The sequence below is a fragment of the Peromyscus leucopus genome, chromosome 9, assembly GCF_004664715.2.
Source record: "Peromyscus leucopus breed LL Stock chromosome 9, UCI_PerLeu_2.1, whole genome shotgun sequence".
Taxonomy (NCBI): domain Eukaryota; kingdom Metazoa; phylum Chordata; class Mammalia; order Rodentia; family Cricetidae; genus Peromyscus; species Peromyscus leucopus.
Window position 1 is genome coordinate 53,442,139 of NC_051070.1, and position 22,227 is coordinate 53,464,365.

Here is a 22,227-nt window from a genome sequence, read left to right on the forward strand (position 1 = left end):
GCTCCTAGCTCTGCCTCCGGACCAGCAGCAAAGGCAGTCCCACACTGCCTCTAAAAAGGCTGTCTTTCCGCTCCCTTTCGCCTTTCACGGAAGACAAACTGCAAAGCGACCGCCAGTACTCTTGTTTGATGACGACCCGCAAGTTCAACTTGGTGACGGGGAGTTTATGCAGCTTGGTTAGGTGCTCGGTAAGTGTAGAAAAATTCTCGTCAGTGTCTGTCTCTAATAAACCATCAAGTGTGGGTAGGCCTTTACCCTAGGAGCTGTTGGTACGGCCCCTGCGCATCGCGTGCCAGCACTTTAATTACTGCCTCTTAGACTGACTGTCTCTGTCGGGTGAGTAGGATTGGCCTGTATACGTAACCCTCTCTTAAGGAGAGGGCGAGGAGTGGACTAACAGACGACAGAGTACATCAAGCCCACACAGCTTACGCAGGCCAGTCGTGCTAGCTGTTCTTATATCCTTCACGTACTTGTTCCGATTGCTGTCGTGGCCGACGAAGCAGCACGAGCATAGGCCTTGTGGTCTGCAGTGCCTCAAAGCCCTCCGTTCATTTATCCAGGATCCGTTCCCACAGAGGTCTATGACGCTCTAGGGAGTTGAGCGGCTGGACGGGGTGAAGCGATCTAGAGAGAGGAGAGATTAGCTCAGGGCCTCACCCCGGAGCTGACCAGCTATCTGCCTCAGTTGACCACTTCCTGGGCCTATTGGAGTAGTCCTGCCTCGAGTGGTCCACGTCAGGTCCAAGTTATTATGGGGGTCCAGGCTATGAAAGTCCGTCTTTGTAGTGACGGTGCCCACTCGCTGATACATCTCTTTTCTTTTTTGTTTGTTGTTGGTTGTTTTCTCCCCCCCCAACGGGGTTTTCATCCGTGTACTTTTGGTGCCTGTCCTGGATCTGCACAGTCCTGTAGACCAGACCTGGCGCCTCGGAACCAACAGAGATCCCCTGCCCTCTGCCTCCGAGTGCTTGGGATTAAGGCGTGCTTCGTCCCAGAGGGAGGAGGACAAGTTAGCGAGTGCACTAGGCGGGAACGAGCGCGATGTTCGAGCTGGGCGCTGTTTAGAGCACGTAGACGAGAGGGGAGAGTCGCAAAGCCTTCTGGCTATTCCCCACCAGAGGACAGTTGCTTATTATGTTCCTCATTAGCTATCTGCGCCTGTCCTGTCAGATTTAAATACTCCTGGGTGTCTCTGTCTCTCAGCCAACTGACATGAGTAACCAGCCTACTCTACAATACCCACTTCTCATTCTCTCCCTGCCCTCACGAGGGCCACCAAGGACTCCCTCGTGGTCGGCTCCACTGCATGTTTTCCGCACACCGTCTAAGCCGGCACCTCTGGCCAGCACCTGTTAAGCTTGCCACATCCTTGAGAGGCTTCCTCTATACCAGTGGTTCTCGATCTGGGGGTTGTGACCCCATTGGGGTTCACATATCAGATGTCCTGCATATCGGATATTTACATTACCATTCACAACAGTGGCAAAATTACAGTTCAGTGAAGGTTAGCAAAAGAAGTTAATGTTAAAGTAGGGGTCACCACAGTGAAGAGTCTCCAGCGGGGGGGGGGCGTGTTGCGACGAGGACTGTATTAAGGGGTCACAGCATCAGGAAGGTGGAGAACCACTGGACTACAAACTTCACCTGGCTCGGGCACTAAAGACCTTGTTCCCGGTGCCCAGTCCAGTCTGTCTGTCTGACATCAATCAGACAAGGCTGTGTGTTTGTCTGCAGATGTGTTCCCCACACACGGTCCTCAGACGCTGAGCAACAGAAGCTGCTACTTCCAGATATTGTCCCTGGAGAGCTAAGGCTTCCTTTGTGCCCCTTGCTTGATGGAGGTGACATTCTTCAGGATCAGTGTACACTACTGTGTGCTGGGACTGTGCCCAGGGAGACCACATCCAGGCACGATTATAAACAATGCTGCCTCCGTTCTCCAAAGATCCTGTTTGGAATGACAAATCAGGTATTCACCCTCACTCAAACCCACCTGCCCATCTCTCCCAGAAACCTGAGGATTACACCCACGCTACCCTTCTCCTGATATCCCCACAGACACAACACCCTACGAATACCACTACCCTGACATCTCTTACTACATGGCCATGGGAGTCCTTCAGTTTCCCTCCCCCACCCTATCTGCTGCCACAGTGACCTTGCCCTTCCGAAGTTGCTCACAATCCTCAGCCTAAACGGGAGACAGTGGCTTCAAGACAAAATCCTGCCCGCCAGGACCCTGCTGCATCCCATGCCTCACTTTTCCACATGGCCATTCCAGCTGCTGTCTGTCCCTCACTAGTCAAGGCCCCAGGTACCCTATATCCCTCTGTTTTGGGGCTACCTGTCTGCCTCCTCCACTTATTCTGGAAGCGATGGCGTCTTCTGTCTTTAAATCAATAGCACTTGCGTGGTGCTGAGCACACAGCATGTGGATCGCTGTGCAGTCACAGATCCTTGAGCAAATGCCTACAGGCAGCAGGTCCCTGTATGCATGCATACTCCCCCTCTGCTTGGAAGGCCTGCTTCCAGGCCCCGTAAATCTGTCCCTTCCACCAGGAGCCACCCTGCCCAGAATTATCCAGGGTTCCTGAAGCCCTGGGTCACCCCCAGTGAACTCTTTTGTGACTGTAGCAGGCCCCACACTCCTACTCTGTGTGGAAAGAAAAGGCTGTGGACCTGAGCCCTCCTATAGGCCGTCTGTGGCTGCCCATGCCTTGCGCCTGTCTCCAGATTGCTAGCCCTTGAGAAATTTGTCTCCGCAATGTGGGCAAGGAGGTGGTCCTTATGGGACGGCCACACAGCCACGCTGCTGCAGACGCAGTGGGCAGGCGGATGTGCCTGCTCAGCTCTGGAGAACGTTCAGGGTCACTTGCTTTCAGGCTCCTGATTGGAAGCCTAAGGGACAGCAGGACAGAGCACTGTGGCTTTTGTTCCGGTGCTCTAAGGCGGCACATGCTCCCCACTTAAGGGCAATTTGTTCCTTTCGAAAGGATTCCCGCTGCTGAGATTTAAGGTGAAGAATAAAGCTTAGTCAAGACGCTTCTCGGGGCTTTTCAGTTTTCCTTGACTAGAGAACCGGGATGCATTTTAAAATGTTGGCCACTTGATGTTTGTCAGAAGGAACAGCAGGGGACAGAACACGGGGAGAGAAAAGCATCCACTAACCAGCTTGCTCTTGGCCTTCAGCTCTTAGCCATGGATCACAGGGAGGCATCCTGCTTCCTGAATTCCTTTGCCCTTTGAGGACCCCTGACCTTCTCCATCCCCCTTCCCGTTCTTAGCTAGCTCCACCTGGGAAGAGAATATTTTCCTGAGCCCCTGGTCTCAACAATGCCCAGGATTCCAAACAGCTTAACTGGCTAGCAGTGGGGCTTACCATTCATAGCTTATACACCAGGGAATGCTTTTACACCTGCCAGCCACTCATTCATCCATCTACCCACCCATTCACTCACCTATCCATTCATCTGCACATCCTTCCGTCCACATGTTCATCCATCCACGTGTCCACCCATCCAACTACTCATCGTCTATCTGTCCATCTGTACATCCATCCATACACTTGTATGTCCACCCATCTATTTATCCATCCACTCATCTATCCATTAACCTATCCATCACTCATTGATCCATCCATTCATCCATCCATCACTTCTTCATTCACTCCCTCTTACCCAGTCAGCCAGCCCAGGATCTGCCATGCCGGCAGGGACTGTAGGTGAATCAAGTGCTTTTCAAGGCGATTGCTGGGGTATGAGATAAGGTTGAGCAAGAGAAAGAGTGCAAATGCTCTGGTTAGAAGGCAGGGGGTATTTAAAGAGCTTGGAGAAAGACATTATCAGCAAGGGTAGAAGTGAGGTTCAGAGCCAGCGGTCAGGGAAGGCTTCCTGGAGGAGGAAGCCAGGCCCAAAGATGGGGAAGCCCGTGCAAAGGTCCAGGGACCTCCATGGGGGCACAGAGGCCTGCCCCATGCCTGAGGCACTCTTTCCCAGGCCTCAGAGCTTGCTTGGCAGGGTGGGGGAGGGATCTCCCTGGTCAAGTCCCCTGACAGTTGTCACTTTGATGACTTAAATTCGGCCACTTTGGAAACGAGGTGCTGTTTCCGCTGAGCCGCATGCCAGCATGCCAACGCTTGCCTTCTTCCACCAACCCTGGGGGCTCTGAGGAAATGCCTTCCTCCTCTATCGGAAGACTCGAGTCCTTCCCACCCCTGCCTGGCTTTTGAGGTACCCTGTTCCGGTTCGACGCCTACTTCCTCTCCAGCACCACCTGTCACTCTCTCTATGGCTGTCTCCTCCCTTGAGCTCTCCAAGGAAGCTCCAGTCACCACCGTCTTTAAGGACGATCCCTACGGTCCTTCCCAGCCCCTTCCCATTTTCACCAGGGCAACTGGCCTTCAGCACCCGCCCCCCAGGTTCCCCCTCAGATCCCTGGGTAGTGATTGACCGCTGGAGCCCAAGGGTTCTAGAGTAGGACATTGCCCAGACCTATGTGCTGAGCCTGGCACTGCCGCTGCCCAGGTTAGCACCGGCTAGATCCTTACATCCATCAGAACAGCCCTTGCTACCCGCCTCCCCCGCCCCAAGCCCTTCGTGTAGAGAACCGGAGCCGCCACTGTTTGGTTTGTCTGCCCCCCAAGCCCTTCGTGTAGAGAACCGGAGCCGCCACTGTTTGGTTTGGGGACAAACACGTAATCCAGTCAGGATCCTGGGACTTACCACTGACCCCTTTACGAAAGCAAATGCCTCGTCCCCAGATGAAGAGAGATCTCGGAGAGATCTTGATGAGAGAACCGAGTGGACCGACGGTACAAACGCATGAAGGGACACTCGGTGCAAGCTTCGCGGTAGCCTGGCTGTACCTGCTCACCGGTCTGTTTCGGTTTCAGAAAGCGTCAGGTCTACACGAGTACACACCTCTTTTTCTCTTTCTGCCCTCTCCTCCCGCCAAACCTTCTTCCTCCCGGAATCTTGATTCTCCTTGGGTGCGTTAAGTCTCTTTTCTCTCGGTCCCACCCTCACCTCCATGCAGACACAGTAGATTTCACTTCTCTGTTGCGTGTCCACATCCCAGCACAATCAAGTACACCCAAGGAAACCAGACTCTCCTAACTTGGCCTTCTCTTCCTCCCTGTGAGGGAGACCAGGAGCTTGGCAGTGGACACTTCCATCTAGTGGATCTCTGCTGCAATAGCAACACACGGTGGGAGACTCTCCTGGGTTAATGAGCTAATGAATTAACGGCGAGTCCACAGGCCCCATCCTACAGGGATATATCTGTTTCCACACAACCTGTAAGTCTGTCTTTCTCAACCTGTGGGTCAAATGACCCTTTCACAGGGGTCGCCTAAGACCGTCTGCATATCAGATGATTACATTATGATTCACAACAGTAGCAAAATTACAGTTATGAAGCAGCAGTGAAAATAATTTTATGGCTTGGGAGGGTGGGGGTCACCACAACATGAGGAACTGTATTAAAGGGTTGCAGCATTAGGAAGGTTGAGAACCACTGCTCTAAGCGATGGCTGCCTGCCTCCCGCAAACCTGGCCCTGGGGCCTCTGCACAGGGCTCCGAGTTCCCAAGAACGGTGAGCCAAAAGCAAACCAGGACCTCTCTCCCTCAGCCAACCCAATTCACTCACAGCCAAGGCGGCGGGATACTTGACTTTCGGCTGGGGCCAGTTGGTGATCTTCTGTCTGTACATGTTGCACCTGGGAACAACTTGGCAGCTGATGTTCCCCAACTCTGGGTAGGAAACTTCAAGGTTCCTGTGGAGAGAAGAAGGCAGCCACTTCAGGCCAGGGTTTCCATCCAATCCTGGGGCTCACAAGGCTATAGTCCAGCACCCCTGGGCATGCAGAATTAAATAGGGTTAAATTCTAAACCCGCCACTAACTAGCTGTGTGACCCAAGAGCTGCTTGACGTCACTGTCCTAGGTCTTCTTGTCTGCGACAGGGGTCGTGCCTGCTCCATGGGGTTGGTGTGGGGATACGGCATCGGTCAGCGGGGGGAGCAAAGCCTGCACACTGTGAGTGGCCCAGGAAGAATGTAGTCATCCTTGGTGTGCCCTGAGATTGGTTCCAGGACACCTAACCCATGACACCCTCAGATATGTGAGTCCCTCAAGAAAATGGTGTGATGTCTGCATTAACACACACACACAACACACACACACACACACACACACACACACACACATTTCTGTGTAGTCAGATCTTCTCTATATTGTTTATGATACACACAAGCAAAATTGCTGTGCAGTAGTGTCCCTTCAGGAAATGAAGATAAAAGTCTGCACATGCTCAATACTTAAGCAATGTGTGTGTGTATATGTGTGCATGTGTGTATTTGTGCATGTATGTATATCGATGTATGAGTATACATGTGTATATATGTTGATGTATGGGTGTTTATGAACATATATGTGTGCATATATGCATGTATGCATGCATATGTTTATGGGTGTATGTGGTACCCAGGGACTTGTACATACCAGAAAAGCACTCTACCATTGCGCTATACTCCCATAGTCCCTGCCTTTTTTCTTTTTCTTTTTGAGACAGGCTACTTTTGGGCTCTTGCCTTCAGACCTCAACTTGCTGAGTACTTGGCTTATAAATGTGTGACCACACTTGGATCAGAGGTAATCCTCCCACCCAAACATTTCCAGTTCATGGTTGGTTGCATCCACAGGTGTGAACCCTGCCACATCTGTGCAGTTTAAAAAAAAAAGAAAGAAAGAAAAGAAAAAGATCAAATTTGGCCTATAAGGACATTACACATGAACTTGTCAGAACATTCTAATTACACAAAGAGCAGGTGTTGTGGTGGTCCCCAGCCTTTTCTGGTAGCCCAGTACAGCTGAGCTATTCCCAAAATAGATAATGGCTACCTACAACAGTCCACCATGCCCTGCTGGGGTGATACCTGGAGAACACCCAGGGAGAACGTAATTTAAGGATCCTATCTTCAGGAGAATTCCTGCAGAGTAGAGCTGAGAGGAGGCTCAGGGCAGTCTCCTAGCGAGCCCCACGTGGCCCTTCCAAGCCCTCGTCCCCCATCCTTCCAGAAGCTCGAGGTTCAACTTTGGGCAAAGGCAGCTGAGTCCATGGGTTGCTTTGGTTCAAACATAGGGTGCTTTGGTGGGTGGGCACCCCCACCATCTAGACATGGTGACTGTGGTGCCAGAAGGTGGAAGAATTAGTATGAGTTGGCCAAAGCAACACTTCAGGAGTGTTCTTTGTTTCTATTAACTCTCTGCATGTGGACAGCACTCTTGGTTGGATGGCATGGTTTGGGCAGTTTTTGAAGACATCTTAGGGAATGGGTTTTTAAATGAATTCCCCCCAAGTGTCTGCCTTGAGGAGATTTCTATCAGGGTCCAGAACAGGTGCTACAAGTGGCTAAGGATACTAATGTGAGGGATATTCAATGAAGCTAAGCATACTGAGTTTGTTAGTCCATTCACTTTATTCTTCTCAGTCAATTCTACCCACACAGTTTCTTTTCTGTTCTCGTACTTAGCTCCTCTCAGTCCCTCCTGCTCTCAGTCCCTTCTGCTGTTCTCTCATTATTCTACCTAGTTCTTTCCATCTCCGCCCTCATCTTTGTTCTTCTCCATGCATTCTCTAACTGCTTTCAGACAACCAGTATATATACCCAAGCAGGAATTTTTTTGGCAAAGTAATGCGAGGCTTGAAGTTTTCGGGGTCGCAGAGAGAGGTGATAAGGATCCACACATAAAGCAATAATTGTCAGCTTCCAATTACAACCCAAAAGGGGGGTAACTAAGGGGAGTTCTCTTGTAGGGTCAACTAAAGGCTAAGATCAATTAGAAAATTTATGTGCTCAAACTATAATCTAGAAATGGCTGGGTAGAATGTTAGGGGTCAATAAGTCACAAGAAAGTAAACTGTCTTTGGCAATGCTTTTTCCGCTCGTCCAGGCTGCAACTGCTTTCTGATAGGGAGGGGGACATATGCTAGGTGGCTAAGCAACCTATGTCAGAGCATGTAGTATTTGGTTAGTTAAAAGCACTTTCACTCAGAATAATTGCTGAGGCGAAAATCTAGGAATAGCACCTGGCTGAGGAGGAATAAAAACTTAATTTGCACAAGAAAGAAGCTGGGCACCTATCATCTGCCTGGCCTTGTAGGCAATCTCCTTGGGTCAGTGGGAAGTAACTGCCTTAACTCAGTATCTAGCAAATGGCTAGAACATCATCCCAGGAATGGAAGCAGTAAATCTCTTAAGTTAGGGTTAAGCTGTGTGAATAACCCGGGGTGAAGGTAAGGGGTTGAGGATTTAACTGTTAGTGGTTCTTTTCTCTCTCTGTGGGTGAGATGAGCTAATGTTTATTTCTCTGCATTTGTCCTTGGAAAAAGGTACCTTTGCTGAAATACTTTTGTCCGGAGAATGGCCCTGGCCAGATTTATGTTAATGAAAAATAAACACAGCTGGGGAAAGTTATCCAATTAGCCCAAATGTATAGGGAAAGTTGTGCCCAAGATTGAGATGCAGTTGTGAGATTACATGTACACATAACATGGAGATGCACGGTAAATGGGGAGAATCATAGCTGTTACTGCACAAGAAGTTCATTCAAAAGGCAGGAATTCCATAACGTCTTGCATGATGATTTCCTCTTACAGAACCCTTAGTTCTGATAAGTTGACCTTCTGAACTCTGGTTGCCATTGCTGTATACTCCATGGACTTTTGCTACTAGCAGCTCTCAATGTTTTCATTCATTCATTCATTCATTCATTCATTCATTCATTTGTGTTTGTTTGTTGAGACAGGATTTCCCTGTGTCGCCTTGGCTGTCCTAGAACTCACTCTGTAGACCAGGCTGGCCTGGAACTCACAGGGATTCACCTGCCTCTGCCTCCAGAACGCTGGGATTAGAGGCGTGTTTCTTTTTCACGTATAGTCGTAATAACGTTCTAAAGGCTATTGGCCTTACTTCTGCCTCAGGTACTGTTCACACTCTCTCACACAAGAGAAACAGTCTGCACGTGGCAGGGACTTGGGAAAAACTGGGGGTCAGAAGGGGGTGAAAGCAGAGGGGCCTCCCCGCCCCATAGCAGGTCTCCCCCTGTTTATCCTAGCGGAACTGAAAGGGTTAAACAACTGATGTCAGCAGCTTTGTTTGGTGGATGGGCTCGGAGCCATAGGAACCGCTTGACAGGACCTGCCAGGGGACCAGGTAGCAGTTCCGTGTTCTTGTTGCCCACCCGTCTTACCCATAGGGAACTGCCAGCCCCGTGTGTGACAGACAGCGGGTTGCTTCACATAGAAAGATGTGCCAGGAAGCATGGGCGAGGAGGAAGGCAAGGTGTTTATAAACTTACATACACCTGAGAATGCAGTTCCCTAAGCAAAATGAGGGGAAGTGGGCTAAAGTTAAAGAAGAGCCCTAGGCCTGGAGGTAAGGGGGTGCTCTGAAGGGCTGAGCCATCTTCAGGATGGCTTTGGGCGATGCTCCCCATCGTCGGGAGGGTTTACAGGACTATCCACGCACATTTGCTGCAGTCATGGAGGGTACCAAGCAAAGTCAGGTGGGTGACCATAGTTGTTCCAGTTCTGAGACTGAGCCTAGGTTCTGCCAGATGTAGGTAAGGCCTCGCCTTGAAAATCATGCTGAACGATAATTCATCTTCACTTGAAACAGAAGTAACATTTCTCCTTCATGGATTCATGCCTCTAAGTACTAAGTTCAACATCCCAGAATTCCCTTGCCAGACTCCACAGAGGAGCAGGCACCCCCCTCGAGGCTAGAAGCTGAGCTAAGCAGGTCTCCCTCCTAGGGAGAGATCCAGCACAGAAGGGATTGCTCCGTCTTGGGGCTGACATGTCCATGCCCTGTCTTCATTTCCAAGGCCACCTCTTACAAAGGTCCTGAGGCTTGGATGAGAAATGTCCCCCATCGGCTCATGTGTTTGAACAGTTGGTCCCTAGCGGGTGGTTCTGTTTTCTTTCCTAGTTTTCCTTCCGTTGCTGTGGTAAATCAGGGTCCAAACCGACTTGGGAGAAGAAAGGGTTTATTTCATGATACACTCGACAGCACATCGTTGGGGAAGCTGTGGCAGGAACCTAGAGGCAAAGACCACAGAGGAACACTGTTTCCTGGCTTGTTTCCAAGGCCTTCTCACTTTGCTTCCTTATAGGACCCAGGACCACCTGCCTAGGGGTGGCACTATTCACAGTGGGCTGGGCCCTCCCACGTCAATCACTAGTCAAGTTAATGCCCATAGGCCAGTCTGATGGAGGAAAGTCCTCAATTCGGGGTTTCTTCTTCTGGGGGGGGGGGGTGTTTAGGGTGTGGCAAGTCTCCTTAGCCACCAACGGGCAGAGAGAATGGCCGAAAAGCGGCAAAGGAAAGGGAAACCTCAGGGCGGCTCCGGAGTCTGGAGAAACCAAGACTCACATTTCCAATCTATGGGCTGTGAGGCGAGTGCAGAACTCCAGGGTCTGCAGCGGGTGCCAACCCCGAGTGAGGAGCACCTGTGGCCATTGGAAGGAATGAAGGTAGCTGGGCTCCAGCTGGGACCACACTCACTCCCTGCCCCCGCCCCATAAAAAAAAAAAGAAAGAGAGAGAGAAAGAAAGAGAGAGAGAGAGAGAGGGAGGGAGGGAGGGAGGAAGGAAGGAAGGAAGGAAGGAAGGAAGGAAGGAAGAAAGAAAGAAAACAAAAATCTGTCTTTGATGATGAGCACGGCTACTTTTCATTAAAAGGCCACTTTGTTGGAAACCTCAGGGAGGGGGCTTTCTGGGTGGATCTTGATGACTAGCTTTATCTACAGGGTCTTCTCAGCACACCCCTGTCCCCCATCACCCTCTGTCAAGGTGGACGCCAGGCTTTATGCTTGCTCTCGCCAAAGCTGGCTAAGGCATGGTGCCGCTGAGTTCTGGATGCCCACTCCAGGAGGCCGCCCCTTCCCACTCGGCCTGCTCTGTTTACCGGCACAGTGAGACGTCTGCTCTCGGCAAGGGTGTAGGGGCACATTTTTTTCCTCCTCCAGGCCCTCCTCCACCTCCTCCAGAGGACTCCGATGTTGTCATTGAGAGGCCCAGCCATACTGCCGCGGCAAGGAGGCACAGGCACAAGGCTGCTGCGCCCAGCTTCATTGGCGTGTTCCCAGGCAACTGCAAGAAAAACAAACCAACAAATGAAGTGATGCTATGACCCTGTGCAGGGCTTCTTTTCCCCTCTTAGGCCCTGCTCCAGGATCCTCCTGGTGGGCAGAGCTCCAGCTACATGTACTTTGGGAGGATTTGGGCCTACTCCAAGCTGGACTCTGTTTACTGTCCTGGCTGAGGCCCCTCCCTCCCTGGCCGGTCACAGCTTTGTTGGCACTTTTGTTCTGGCTGCCAGCTCTGAAGAAGAGTGTAGAACATGACTGGACAGAAGGTTCAGGGCCGGTGCCTTGGGCTTCACGTCTGACTCCAGGCTGGGGAGGGCTGTGGGTTTAGCTGAGTTATGTTCCTCAATTGTTCTGCTTTATCTCCAGCTTCTCTGCTACCTGTCTCCGTGGCCTATGAACCCCCAGAAGGTGGAGATGGTTGGACAGAGAGACCCTATGGGGCTGCTATGCAGGATGGGGCCACCACCCAGAGACCAATTCTAAAGTGTCACCTGGGGACAGAGGGTGTCTGGCTGTACCTTGTGCTGTGCTGACCTCAACTCACTCCCCAAATAACAGTATCTGGAGAAGGGGCCAGGGTAGAGCTTGAAGGTGGGCAGGAAGAGTCTGTCCCAATCTGAGGGAGGTGGGTGTGGGAGGAAGGAGGGATGGGGGAAGTGGGCACTCAGGGGAGGTGGGAGGTGTTCCTGGTATGAAACAATGAGGTGGTATTGTGTTCCCCAAAATATTGTGCACCCTAATAAACTTATCTGGGGTCAGAGACAGAGCAGCCACAATATTAAACATAGAGGATAGGCAGTGGTAGCACACGCCTTTATCCTAGCATTCCAGAGGCAGAAATCCATGTGTTCAAGGATACAGCCAAGCATGGTGACTCACAACTTTAATCCCAGAAAGTGAGCCTTTAATCCCAGGGAGTGAGGCAGAAAGCAGAAAGGTATATAAGGTGTGAGGACCAGAAACTAGAAGCATTTGGCTGGTTAAGCTTTCAGGCTTACGAGCAGCAGTTCAGCTGAGATTCATTCAGGATGAGGACACAGAGGTTTCCAGTCTGAGGAAAGAGGATCAGCTGAGAAACTGGCGAGGTGAGGTGGCTGTGGCCTGTTCTGTCTCTCTGACTTTCCAGTGTTTACCCCAATACTTGGCTCAGGTTTGATTTTATCAATAAGACTCTTTAAGATTCCTGCTACAAAACGTTGCTCTCCCTTGAAGTAGCCCTTCAGCTAGGTTTGAGGGAGGGGATTCTGATGAGAACTTGCAGCAAAAGCTAGATAGGTGTGATCCACCCTGTTGATCCTAGAGACTGGGGACTTTGGACCCCTGGCTTCTGCTACAGTAACTGCCAAGCCACTGGGGGGAGGGGGGTGCCCTTCTTCACTAGGCCACATCACTCCCCATCACTACAACAAGTCCAAAGACCCTCACTTAGGAGAACGAGATTGGAGGTTGTGTCTCTTGATTCTGAGCGGAACTCTTTTCTGCTTCATGGACCCCAAACTCTAGCAGGAAATCCTTCCTTTCGGTTCTACCAATTAAACATACTTTTCAGTCTCACACTCCGAAGCATGCCAAGAAGCATGCATGACTCTCCATCCTAAGATCTTACTGTCAACACCACTGCGAGAAGGAAAGAAGAGTCAAGCACTGGAAGGGGAGGGAGTCGTGCAGGAAGTGCTCATTTGGGGTAAGCTAACCACTTCAGATCCATCCATTCATCCGTCCATCTGTCTGTCCATCTCTCTGTCTGTCTGTCTGTCTATCCACCCATCCATCCATTCCTCTACCAAGTGCCAGGTTGTGGCATATGGACTAATTGCTGTGCTTGTGCTCACAAAGCTTATAGTTCAAACAGAACCAGAGCATGGCATTTGCCTGGGGAAGACAGCAACTGAATTCCTGGTTCCCTTTCTCAAGCTGGACAGGGCAAAATAAACTTTACTGTCTTTAACCATCTGGGGGTGGCCCACAAGACTTTTATCTAACTCAAGTCTCAACTGAGGAAAGACACAGCAGGGTCTTTGGACCCACAGATACCTGGAACAGAGAGGACAGATGGGAACACACCATGGAAGGGGCATCTGGGGATGACAGGCTTTGGAAAGGAAGCTATTCAATCACATCTGTCTGAGAAGAGCTGAGAAAGCCACACTCAGGTCTGTATATGTAACCTGGTTTCTTGTGGTCTCATCCCTGGGCTCAGATCTGGTCCCTCGCCCAGGCAGGGAACAGTAGCCTGGCGATTGGGGAGAGCTCACGACTCTGGTGAGCCAGACACTTCAATTGCTCAATCCTCATGTCAAACTTCTGAAACAGAAACTTGGCATCATCACCCACTCCAGATGAACTCAAATAGGCCTACACTGGGACACGTGTTTGAACTACTGAAAACCAAAGACAAGAAAAGTCTTGAGAGAAGCAGGAAAAGATTTAATTTGTTCTGAATAAAATCCTCCATCATCATTAGCAGCCAACTCCTCAACGAGGAATCCAGGAGTCCAGCAGAAATGGGAAAATATATTTCAAGTGCTAAAATGAGCAACAAACAAACCAACAGTCAACTAAAAATTCTATACCCAGTAAGACTATCCTCCAAATGGGAGGGAGAAATCAGCAATGAAGCTAAGTAAACAGATGAGGAGGGAATTCATTATCAGCGGAGCTGTACTGCAAGAGATGATAAGCCAAAGTTTAGGTGGAAATGAAAAAGAAGGTGAGAGCAGATGAAGGATAGATGTGAAGATCTCCATTAGAGGTGAATAATGAACAAAAACAAAAGCTTGCTGTTTTCAGGTTAGTGTGTAACTCCCCTTTTAAAATTCTAGATTTGAAAACAATAAATACAAAGAACCATACATCTGTCTTTAGTAGGTAAACAGCACCTAAAGATATAGATTGTGACTTCAATAACACAGAAATGGAGGACAATGTAGAGCACCATAAAAACATGTGTTTATAAGTAATTGAGGTTATGTTGTATCTACTCAAATGGATTGTGATAACTTTGTGAGGTCTTATGTAACCCGCATGATAACCACAAAGTACACCTGTACAATATACACAAAAGGAGATTCGAAGTTAATCAAATGCTGATCGCATGGAAGAGTGGAAATGGGGTGTGTGTGTGTGGGGACTAAAAACAATTTTTTTTGTAAATGGCAAAACAAGTCATTGACTATCAGTGACTACTTTAGATTTAAATTGCCCAATTTGTGGGCTCAGGAGAGCTAGCCCGTGGCCTGGGCATAAAAGAGCTGGCCCTGTCCCTCAGCTGCAGCTGCAGCGGGAGAGTGGTGTGGGCTCAGGAAAACTCACCCCACAGCAGGGGTGCAGGAGAGCAGCCTCTGCCCCTGCCTGGCAGTCATGGCATTTTGGGTGAGGAAGAACTGACCCTGCTGCCCCTTGTCTTGAGAGTGGGTGTTGTTGGTTTTTTTTTTTTTAACTCTTTGGGGGGTTCACCACCCAGTTCCCAAATAAATACATGGAGACTTATTCTTACTTTTGAATGCCCAGTCTTAGCTTGGCATATTTCTAGCCAGCTTTTCTTAAATTATTCTGTCTACCTTTTGCCTCTGGGATTTTGCCTTTCCCTATTCTATATACCTTTCTTTCATCTTATTCTGTGGCTGGTTGTGTGGCTGTGTGCCTGGCCCCTGGCATCATCTTCTCCTTCTCTTTTCTTTGCTCCTCTGTCTCTCTTTTCTATTTATTCTCTCGGCCTGGCAGCCCCACCTATCCTTTCTCCTGCCTTACTACTGGCCATTCAATCTTTATTAGATCAATCAGGTGTTTTAGGCAGGCAAAGTAACACAGCTTCACAGAGTTAAACAAATGCAACATAAAAGAATGCAACACATCTTTGCATCATTTATGCAATATCACGCAAATTTATGCAACATTATGCAAATATCCCACAGCATAAATGGATGTAACACATCTTTTTAAAAAAGATTTATTTATTTATTATAGATACGGTATTCTGCCTACATACATGCTGGCAGTAAGAAGAGGGCACCAGATCTCTTTATAGATGGTTATAGGCCACCATGTGGTTGCTGGGATTGAACTCAGGGCCCCTGGAAGAGCAGCTGGTGCTCTTAACCTCTGAGCCATCTCTCCAGCCGTAACACATCTTAAAACAATAGTCCACAACATGGGGGTTCCTGTGGAGGCCCAGTCTGACCAACTCAGCTACCACCCAGGCCCACATCCAGGGTTTTGAGTTGACCCATCCCAACACCTATCCCATCTATGAGCTGCTGGAGTGCATGAAGGAATGGGTCCTGCAGAAACATGCATAACTGCAGGATCTCCATGACACAGGGCAACAGCAGGCTATCCAAGAGGAGTTTCAGTGAGGGTCCAGTACTGATGGTATGGTAAAGCCAGAAGCCTTGAATCAGACCAACAACTCATTGCATTGAACACTTACAAGTAAAGCTGTTTGAGTAGAAGGATAAATATACTATGTGACACACTGCAGCTCCCAGTGCCATTAAGACAAAGGAATGTGTGATGGGAAGACAGAGGAATGAAGTGAATTCTTCCCCTTCTCCTCCTCCTCCTCCTCCTCCTCCTTATCCTCCTTATTCTTTGGAGAGGAAGTATACAAAAGTAGAAGATGGACATGGATGGACTGGAAAATGAGTTGAACTGGGGTGCATAATATGAAATTCCCAAAGAATCAATAAAAAATTATGTTATAAAAATTGATCAATTTTCCAGTCAAAATTTAGAGGAAAAAGTTACATATTGACAGGTTAGAGAAGAGAACATGGTCCTAGCATAAAGAAAACTTGGTGTGATTTTATACACCTTGAAAGAGGCAGATCGATCTATGTAAGTTCAAAGTCATCCTGGTCTATATAGCATGTTCCAGGCAGTCAGAGATACACAGAGAGACCACATCTTAAAACAAACAACCATCACCACCATAAGATGGAGAGATGGCTCAGTGGTTAAGAGTACACGCTGTTTTTGAGGAAGACAGGGATTCAGTTCTCAACACCCACACATGGCAGCTAACAACTGTCTTCAACTCCAGTTACAGGTGATCCGATACCCTCTTCTGGTCTCTGTAGGAACTGCATGCATGTGGTGTACAGACACACACTCAGGCAAAACACATATACACATAAGACGTCAATTCACTAAGAAGATTGCTAGTATCAGGCTATGTGTGGATGATGGTAGTTCTGTTCCCATTGTGACTATGGTTGAAAACCAAGAAATCTAGAACCTGGGCTGGAGAGAAGGCTCAGTGATTTAAGGGCATTTGTTGCAAAAGATCTGGTTTCAATTCCCAGCATCCACACAGAAGCTCACTACCTTCTAGGACACCAAACACTCATATGGTGCACAGATGAAAACACATAAAATAATAAAAGTCTAAAAAACTGAAAAAAGAAAGAAAGAAAAAGAAATGTAAAACCTTTAGGAGGCATAGTCTAGCCTGGCAACACTTGCCATTAATCCCAGTACTAGGGGAGGTTGAGGCAGGAGGATCGCCTGGGCTATAAAGGTGAGTTATAGACCTGCCTAGGTTACATAAAGGGATACTGTCTCAATAAACAGTCAAACAACAAGGAAAACAAAAATAAAACTACAAGGAAACAAAGTAGATAGAGACGAATGAGAAGTGTTTTAGTGATTAAGGGCCCCATCCTTGGAGTTAGTGACAGGGTTAGTTTTCACAAGAGAACTATTATAAAGAAATAAGTCTGAGAGGCAGCTCTCTGGCTTTTTGCCTCGTATGAGCTCTAACTCTTACATTGGATCTGCCATTTTGATGCCACATACCACATGAGGCAGCCAAAAAGTTCTCTACCAAAGCAGGCAGATATTGGTACCATGCTCTTGTACCCACAAAACTATAATCTAAATGAGTCCCATTTCTTTATATAGAAGCTATCCTTGAGTATTTTATTTTAGCAGCAGACAATAGACTAATACAAAGATATATAACAAATAATCCAAACATCAATAATCCAAAGTATATAGAGTTTGCAAACATTGACAGAATTAAATAGAGAAACGGATAACTTGATGATAACAGAGAACTCAATAGTATACTTTCAGGTTTTTTCTTTTTTATTGCATTTACTCATTGCGGGGAATTCACAGACCATTGTATACATGTAGAGATCAAAGGACAATTTATGGGAGTTTCCTTTTACCTTCTGTGTCCTGGGAATTGAACTCTGATCAGGTTTGGCTTCGCACCAAGTGTCTTTACCTATTGGGCCATTTCAATAAAGAAATAGAGGACCTGAACAATACTGTAAACCAACTGAATGTATTAAGATAAATGTAAAAGCTCACACAACAACAGGATAATGAACATGTTCCCAAACTAAACACAGGGAATACTCTCCCACATACTGTGTTAGGCCACAAAAGCAATTCTTTTTTTTTTTTTTTTGCAGAGGATTCACATTTATTGGTTCAAATACAGTACCTAATGCTTGCTAAACATGCATTTCACACTAATTGGTCACATTTTCACAGGTAGTCAATTCACAGAACAGGGCCCAACCCTTGCCAGCAGACAAGTGTGGGAGGTAGCAGAGGGCCTGAGTAGCCTGCAGAGCCCACCAACTATCATTTGGTCATGCAGGGCTGATGGAGCCAGGCTGGCAGGCAGCCCTTGGCCGGCCCTTTGGAAACAAGGGCTCAGAGACATCCTATTCACTTGATTCCTACATAGGACTGTGGGAGGACTGGGAGGTAGCCTAAGGCAGGCTCATCACTTGCCATCAGAGCCCCTGAAATCCAAACCATGGAGCGTAGGAAGGCCTCTTCCAGGGGTGGCTTGTCTCTAGCTGGGCAGGTGGAAAGAACTCCCCAGACACTGCCCAGACATTACAATGCAGCCACAAACCCCTATCACAGGCCTGGGATGGCAACACAGACAAAAACACCAACAGTCCAGGGTTTCATTCCCGACAGAAACATGTAAACAGCACAGGAGCTACAGTATTCTTAATGGACATAAAATCTGGAAGCCATACAGCATGTATTTTGAATTCCATGGAGTGAAACTAGAAAATAACATGATCATAGTAGGAGACTTCAATATTCTCCTGAAAGGACTCATTGGGTAAAGGCCTTTGCTGCAAGCCTCAAGAAATGCTGGAAAAATCACAAACAGGTTGAAATGAAATAACACACATTTTTGATGAGGCTGGAGATCAAACCCAGGGTCTCATGCCTGGTAGGCAAGTCGTCTATCTCCAAAGGACATCCCCAGTCCATCAACAGCACACCAGTAAACAGCCAAAGAGATCATAAGGGAGATCAGAAAACAACCGGAGAGAAATGAAAATGAAACACACTCTACAGAGGCAGACTGGATACAGAGAAAGCTGGCCATGCTCTCAGATCACTGTAAAAAAACAGTAAGAAAAAGTGAATGGTTGGGTAATAGTGGTGCATGCCTTTAATCCCAGCACTTGGGAGGCAGAGGCAGGTGGATCTCTGTGAGTCTGAGACCATCCTGGTTTATAGAGTGATTTCCAGGACAGCCAGGGCTACACAGAGAGACCCTCTCTCAGAGAGAGAGAGAGAGAGAGAGAGAGAAGAAAAAAACAGTGAATAGAGCTGGAACTAGGGCACCATGGATAAGAAGAACACATACTGGTCTTCCAAAATGTTGGGCAGCTCACAACTGCCTATAATTCTAGCTCCAGGATATCTGATGTCTTCTCTGGCATCTGCAGCGCGCACGCACACACATGCACACACAAACACAATCACATAATTGTTTAAAAAAGAAACAGAAAATGCTTATATAAAAAAAAGAAAAATTCAGGCTGGTTTGTGGTGGGATGCACCTTTAATCATAGCTTATAGGAGGCAGAGACAGGTAGATCTCTGTTAAAGTTAAATCCTTCCTTTTTATTTAGACAAAAAGGGGGAAATGTGGAATATTTTAACTAGGCAAAGATGTGTTGCTTTTGTTTATGCTAGAATATTACTTGTGTAAAGGTCTGTTACATTTGTTTTTGTTGCATTTGTTTAATGATGTAAAGATGTATTGCTGTTTCACCTTGCTTGCCTAAGGCACGTGATTGGTCTAATAAAAAGCTGAGCAGCCAATAGTGAGGCAGAGGAAGGACAGACGAGGCTAGAAGAGAGAGAGAATAAGTAGGAGGAGAAATCTAGGAGAGAGGGAGGAAAGGAGAGGAGAGGAGAGGAGAGGAGAGGGGGGGGGGGAGGGGAGGAGGGAAGGAAGGAGAGGAGAGGAGAGGAGAAGAGAAGAGAAGAAAAGAGGAGAAAGGGAGAAAGAGAGGGACATGCCTGGGGCCAGAAGCCAGGCAGCCACCAGCCAGACACGAGAAGCAGGAAAGTAAGATATACAGAAAGAAAGATAAAAAGCCCTGAGGAAAAACGTAAAGGGAAACAGATTTAAATAAGAACTAAGATAAGTTCAAGCATTCGTAGCTAATAGTAAGTCTCCATGTCATGATTTGGGAGCTGGTTGGTGGCCCAAGAGAAAGTATGCCATAGATTTCTGTGAGTTCAAGGCTAGCTTTGTCTACATAAGAAGTTCAGAAATAACCCTTTTTATATATTGTGGTCTAGTGATTTCCAATGAAGATACTAAGAACATAAAACAGGGACCACCATCTCAACACATGGTGTTGTTAGCCAGAGTCACATGCCCAAGAATATACCATATATAAAAACTGGGTCACAACTTTAAATCTAAGAACAAAAAGTACAGAACTCTTAGAAGAAAACACAGGAAGAAACTGTTATTAAAATGTCATGGATTTGTCGATGACATTTTTTTTAAAAAATAAAAAACACAAGGATCAGAAGCAAAAAAGACAAAGTTGGGCTTCACCAAAGTTGAACCTCACTTTCTCCTCCCAGGGACAAATCCAATCTCTGGGTCCCCATACTTCTGAGGATGGGAGGAAATGGTGGGGGTTTGTTGCTGTTTTGTTTCTTTTTGTTTTTTTTTCTCTGAGACAGGGTCCCTCTGTGTAGCTTTGGAGCTTGTCCTGGAACTCACTCTATAGCCCAGGCTGGCCTCGAACTCCCAGAGATCCTCCTGCCTCTGCCTTCCGAGTGCTGGGATTAAAGGCGTGCACCACCACTGCTGCTGTTTGTTTTTTCCTATTTCACAAAATGAATGAGAATGCCACAAAAGAAGAAAATATGAACTGGAGAAACGGCTCGGCAGTTAAGAGTGCTTGCTGCCCTTGCTGAAGATGGCCATTTGGTTCCCAGCATCCACAACTGCACGGGGGACCCAATGCCCTCTTCTGGCCTCCATGGATACCTGCACACATGTGGCACACACACAGAGACACATAAATTAAAATAAACTTTTTCTAAGGAAGGGCACGTGCTAAGACTGTCAGAATTGAAGCTTGCTATGGTCGCTTATGCTCTTTGCCTAGCTCTGAGCCCCAGCAGTGAAAAATATTCCAATGTTCTTTCTAAAGAGAGTCAGAGACAAACACAGAAACACTGTAAATGATGTATTCACATCACCTGAAATTAGAGGGTTAGAAAATGCTGTCCTTAACACTAATTTCTATCCCCTCTCTAGGCCAGATTTCTGTGTCTCAGTCTCTCCTCTTTTTTCCTCTGGCTTATGGAAAGTCCCTACCGCCTACCAGGAGCCAAAAGTGCTGTTTTCACTTACCTGGTCCAAGGGCATTAGCTACTAGATTGCCTCCACCCTCACTTAGGGGATTTCGATCTGTTTTGAAGCTGGCAGAGGTCTGAAGTCTGTCCTGGGTGCCCTCACAATGTTTGCTCTAATGGGGCCTCAAAGTCTCAGAGAATGTTTCCAGGAGACTCACAGGACTGTTGGCTGTTGGGGAGGCAGTTGGAGAAAGTTCCAGGAAGTTCCAGGGGGGTCCTTTCACTTAGGGTGCGAGGGGGTAGGAAAAGAAGAACAGGAGAGGTTGCCGTCCTTCCTTCAAAGGATTCTGAGGACAATTCTTTCCCTGTTCCTCTGATTTTTTCAAGGGAAAATCACACTACAGAGACAGAATGAGAAAGCTGCAGACAGATGCAGAGAGTCAGAAAGGCCAACAGCTGGGTCCAGCCTTTGGAGACAGAGCAACAGCATTAGAGAGGGTGTAAAGGGCAGGAGGGCTCAGACGGAGAATTTCCTTGGAGCCCTTTGCCTCCCTACCCTGTGTGAGCTGGAGAAATTCAAAGGAAGAACACACTCCCAGCCTCCCTAGATGCAGGTCTCCTAAAATCGGAGGCGGGAACTATTCTTGCCACAAATGAAGAAGCTCAGGGCAAAGGTCTGGGTCTCCTAACCTGGATCTCATGCTGTGTGTGAATAACCACACCTGAATTTCCAACTTTACTTGATTCCTTCCCAAGAATTCCTCCCAGGAAAAGAAAGGACTCGAGAACACAGACTCACAACCTCAGCTACTTGGTAAACTGAGGCAAGAGACGCTGTCAAGATGGAAGCCAGACTAAGCTATGGGGGAGGGGGCGTTCAAAGCTAGTCCCAGCACCTTAGTGAGATCTTGTGTCAAAATAAAGCATAAAAAGATGAGGGCTCTGGAGAGGCGGTTAAGAGTGCTTGACTGCTCTTCCAGAGGTCCTGAGTTCAATTCCCAGCAAGCACATGGTGCTCACAACCATCTGCAATGAGATCAGATTCCTTCTACTGGTGTGCATGAAGACAGAGCACTCATATACATAAAATACATGAATAAATAAATCTTTTTTAAAAAGACAAGGGCTGAGGAATTCGGCTCATTTGGTAGAGTATGTAGTTCATGGGTTTGGTCATAGCACCACATAAATTGGGCGTGGTGATGCAAACTTGTAAATCCCAGGACTCAGGAGGTGGAGACAAGAGCATCCAGAAGTTCAAGGCCATCTTCCACTGCACAGCAAATTCAAGGCCAGATATATGAGATATATGAAATTCTGTTTCAAAAAAAAATTTTTTTTAAGCAAAAAAGAGGGCCTAGGAGTATAGTTCGATCGTAAGGTACTTGCCTAATATGCCCAAGGCCCCTGTACTGGGAAGGAGATGGGGAGGAAGAGGAAAATAGAGGAGGAGGGAGTGGAGGAGGGAGGGAGG

General features: G+C 47.7%; 1 protein-coding gene across 2 annotated transcripts in view; it reads right to left on the reverse strand.

Moving 5' to 3' along the window:
• Pebp4 (phosphatidylethanolamine binding protein 4) overlaps positions 1 to 21,013 on the reverse strand; it is a 200,595-nt gene extending 179,582 nt beyond the window's left edge. Inside the window, exons 1-3 of one of the 2 annotated variants that reach the window (XM_037208418.1) lie at positions 20,812 to 21,011; positions 10,973 to 11,157; positions 5,651 to 5,777 (exon numbers count right to left, since the gene is read on the reverse strand). In XM_037208418.1, coding sequence (XP_037064313.1) covers positions 5,651 to 5,777; positions 10,973 to 11,157; positions 20,812 to 20,826 — 327 coding nt within the window. In that variant the 5' untranslated portion in view covers positions 20,827 to 21,011. Of the gene's footprint in view, positions 1 to 5,650; positions 5,778 to 10,972; positions 11,158 to 20,811 lie in introns of both variants that reach the window. The other variant, XM_037208419.1, reaches the window with a different exon arrangement.
• Positions 21,014 to 22,227: the final 1,214 nt, after the last annotated feature.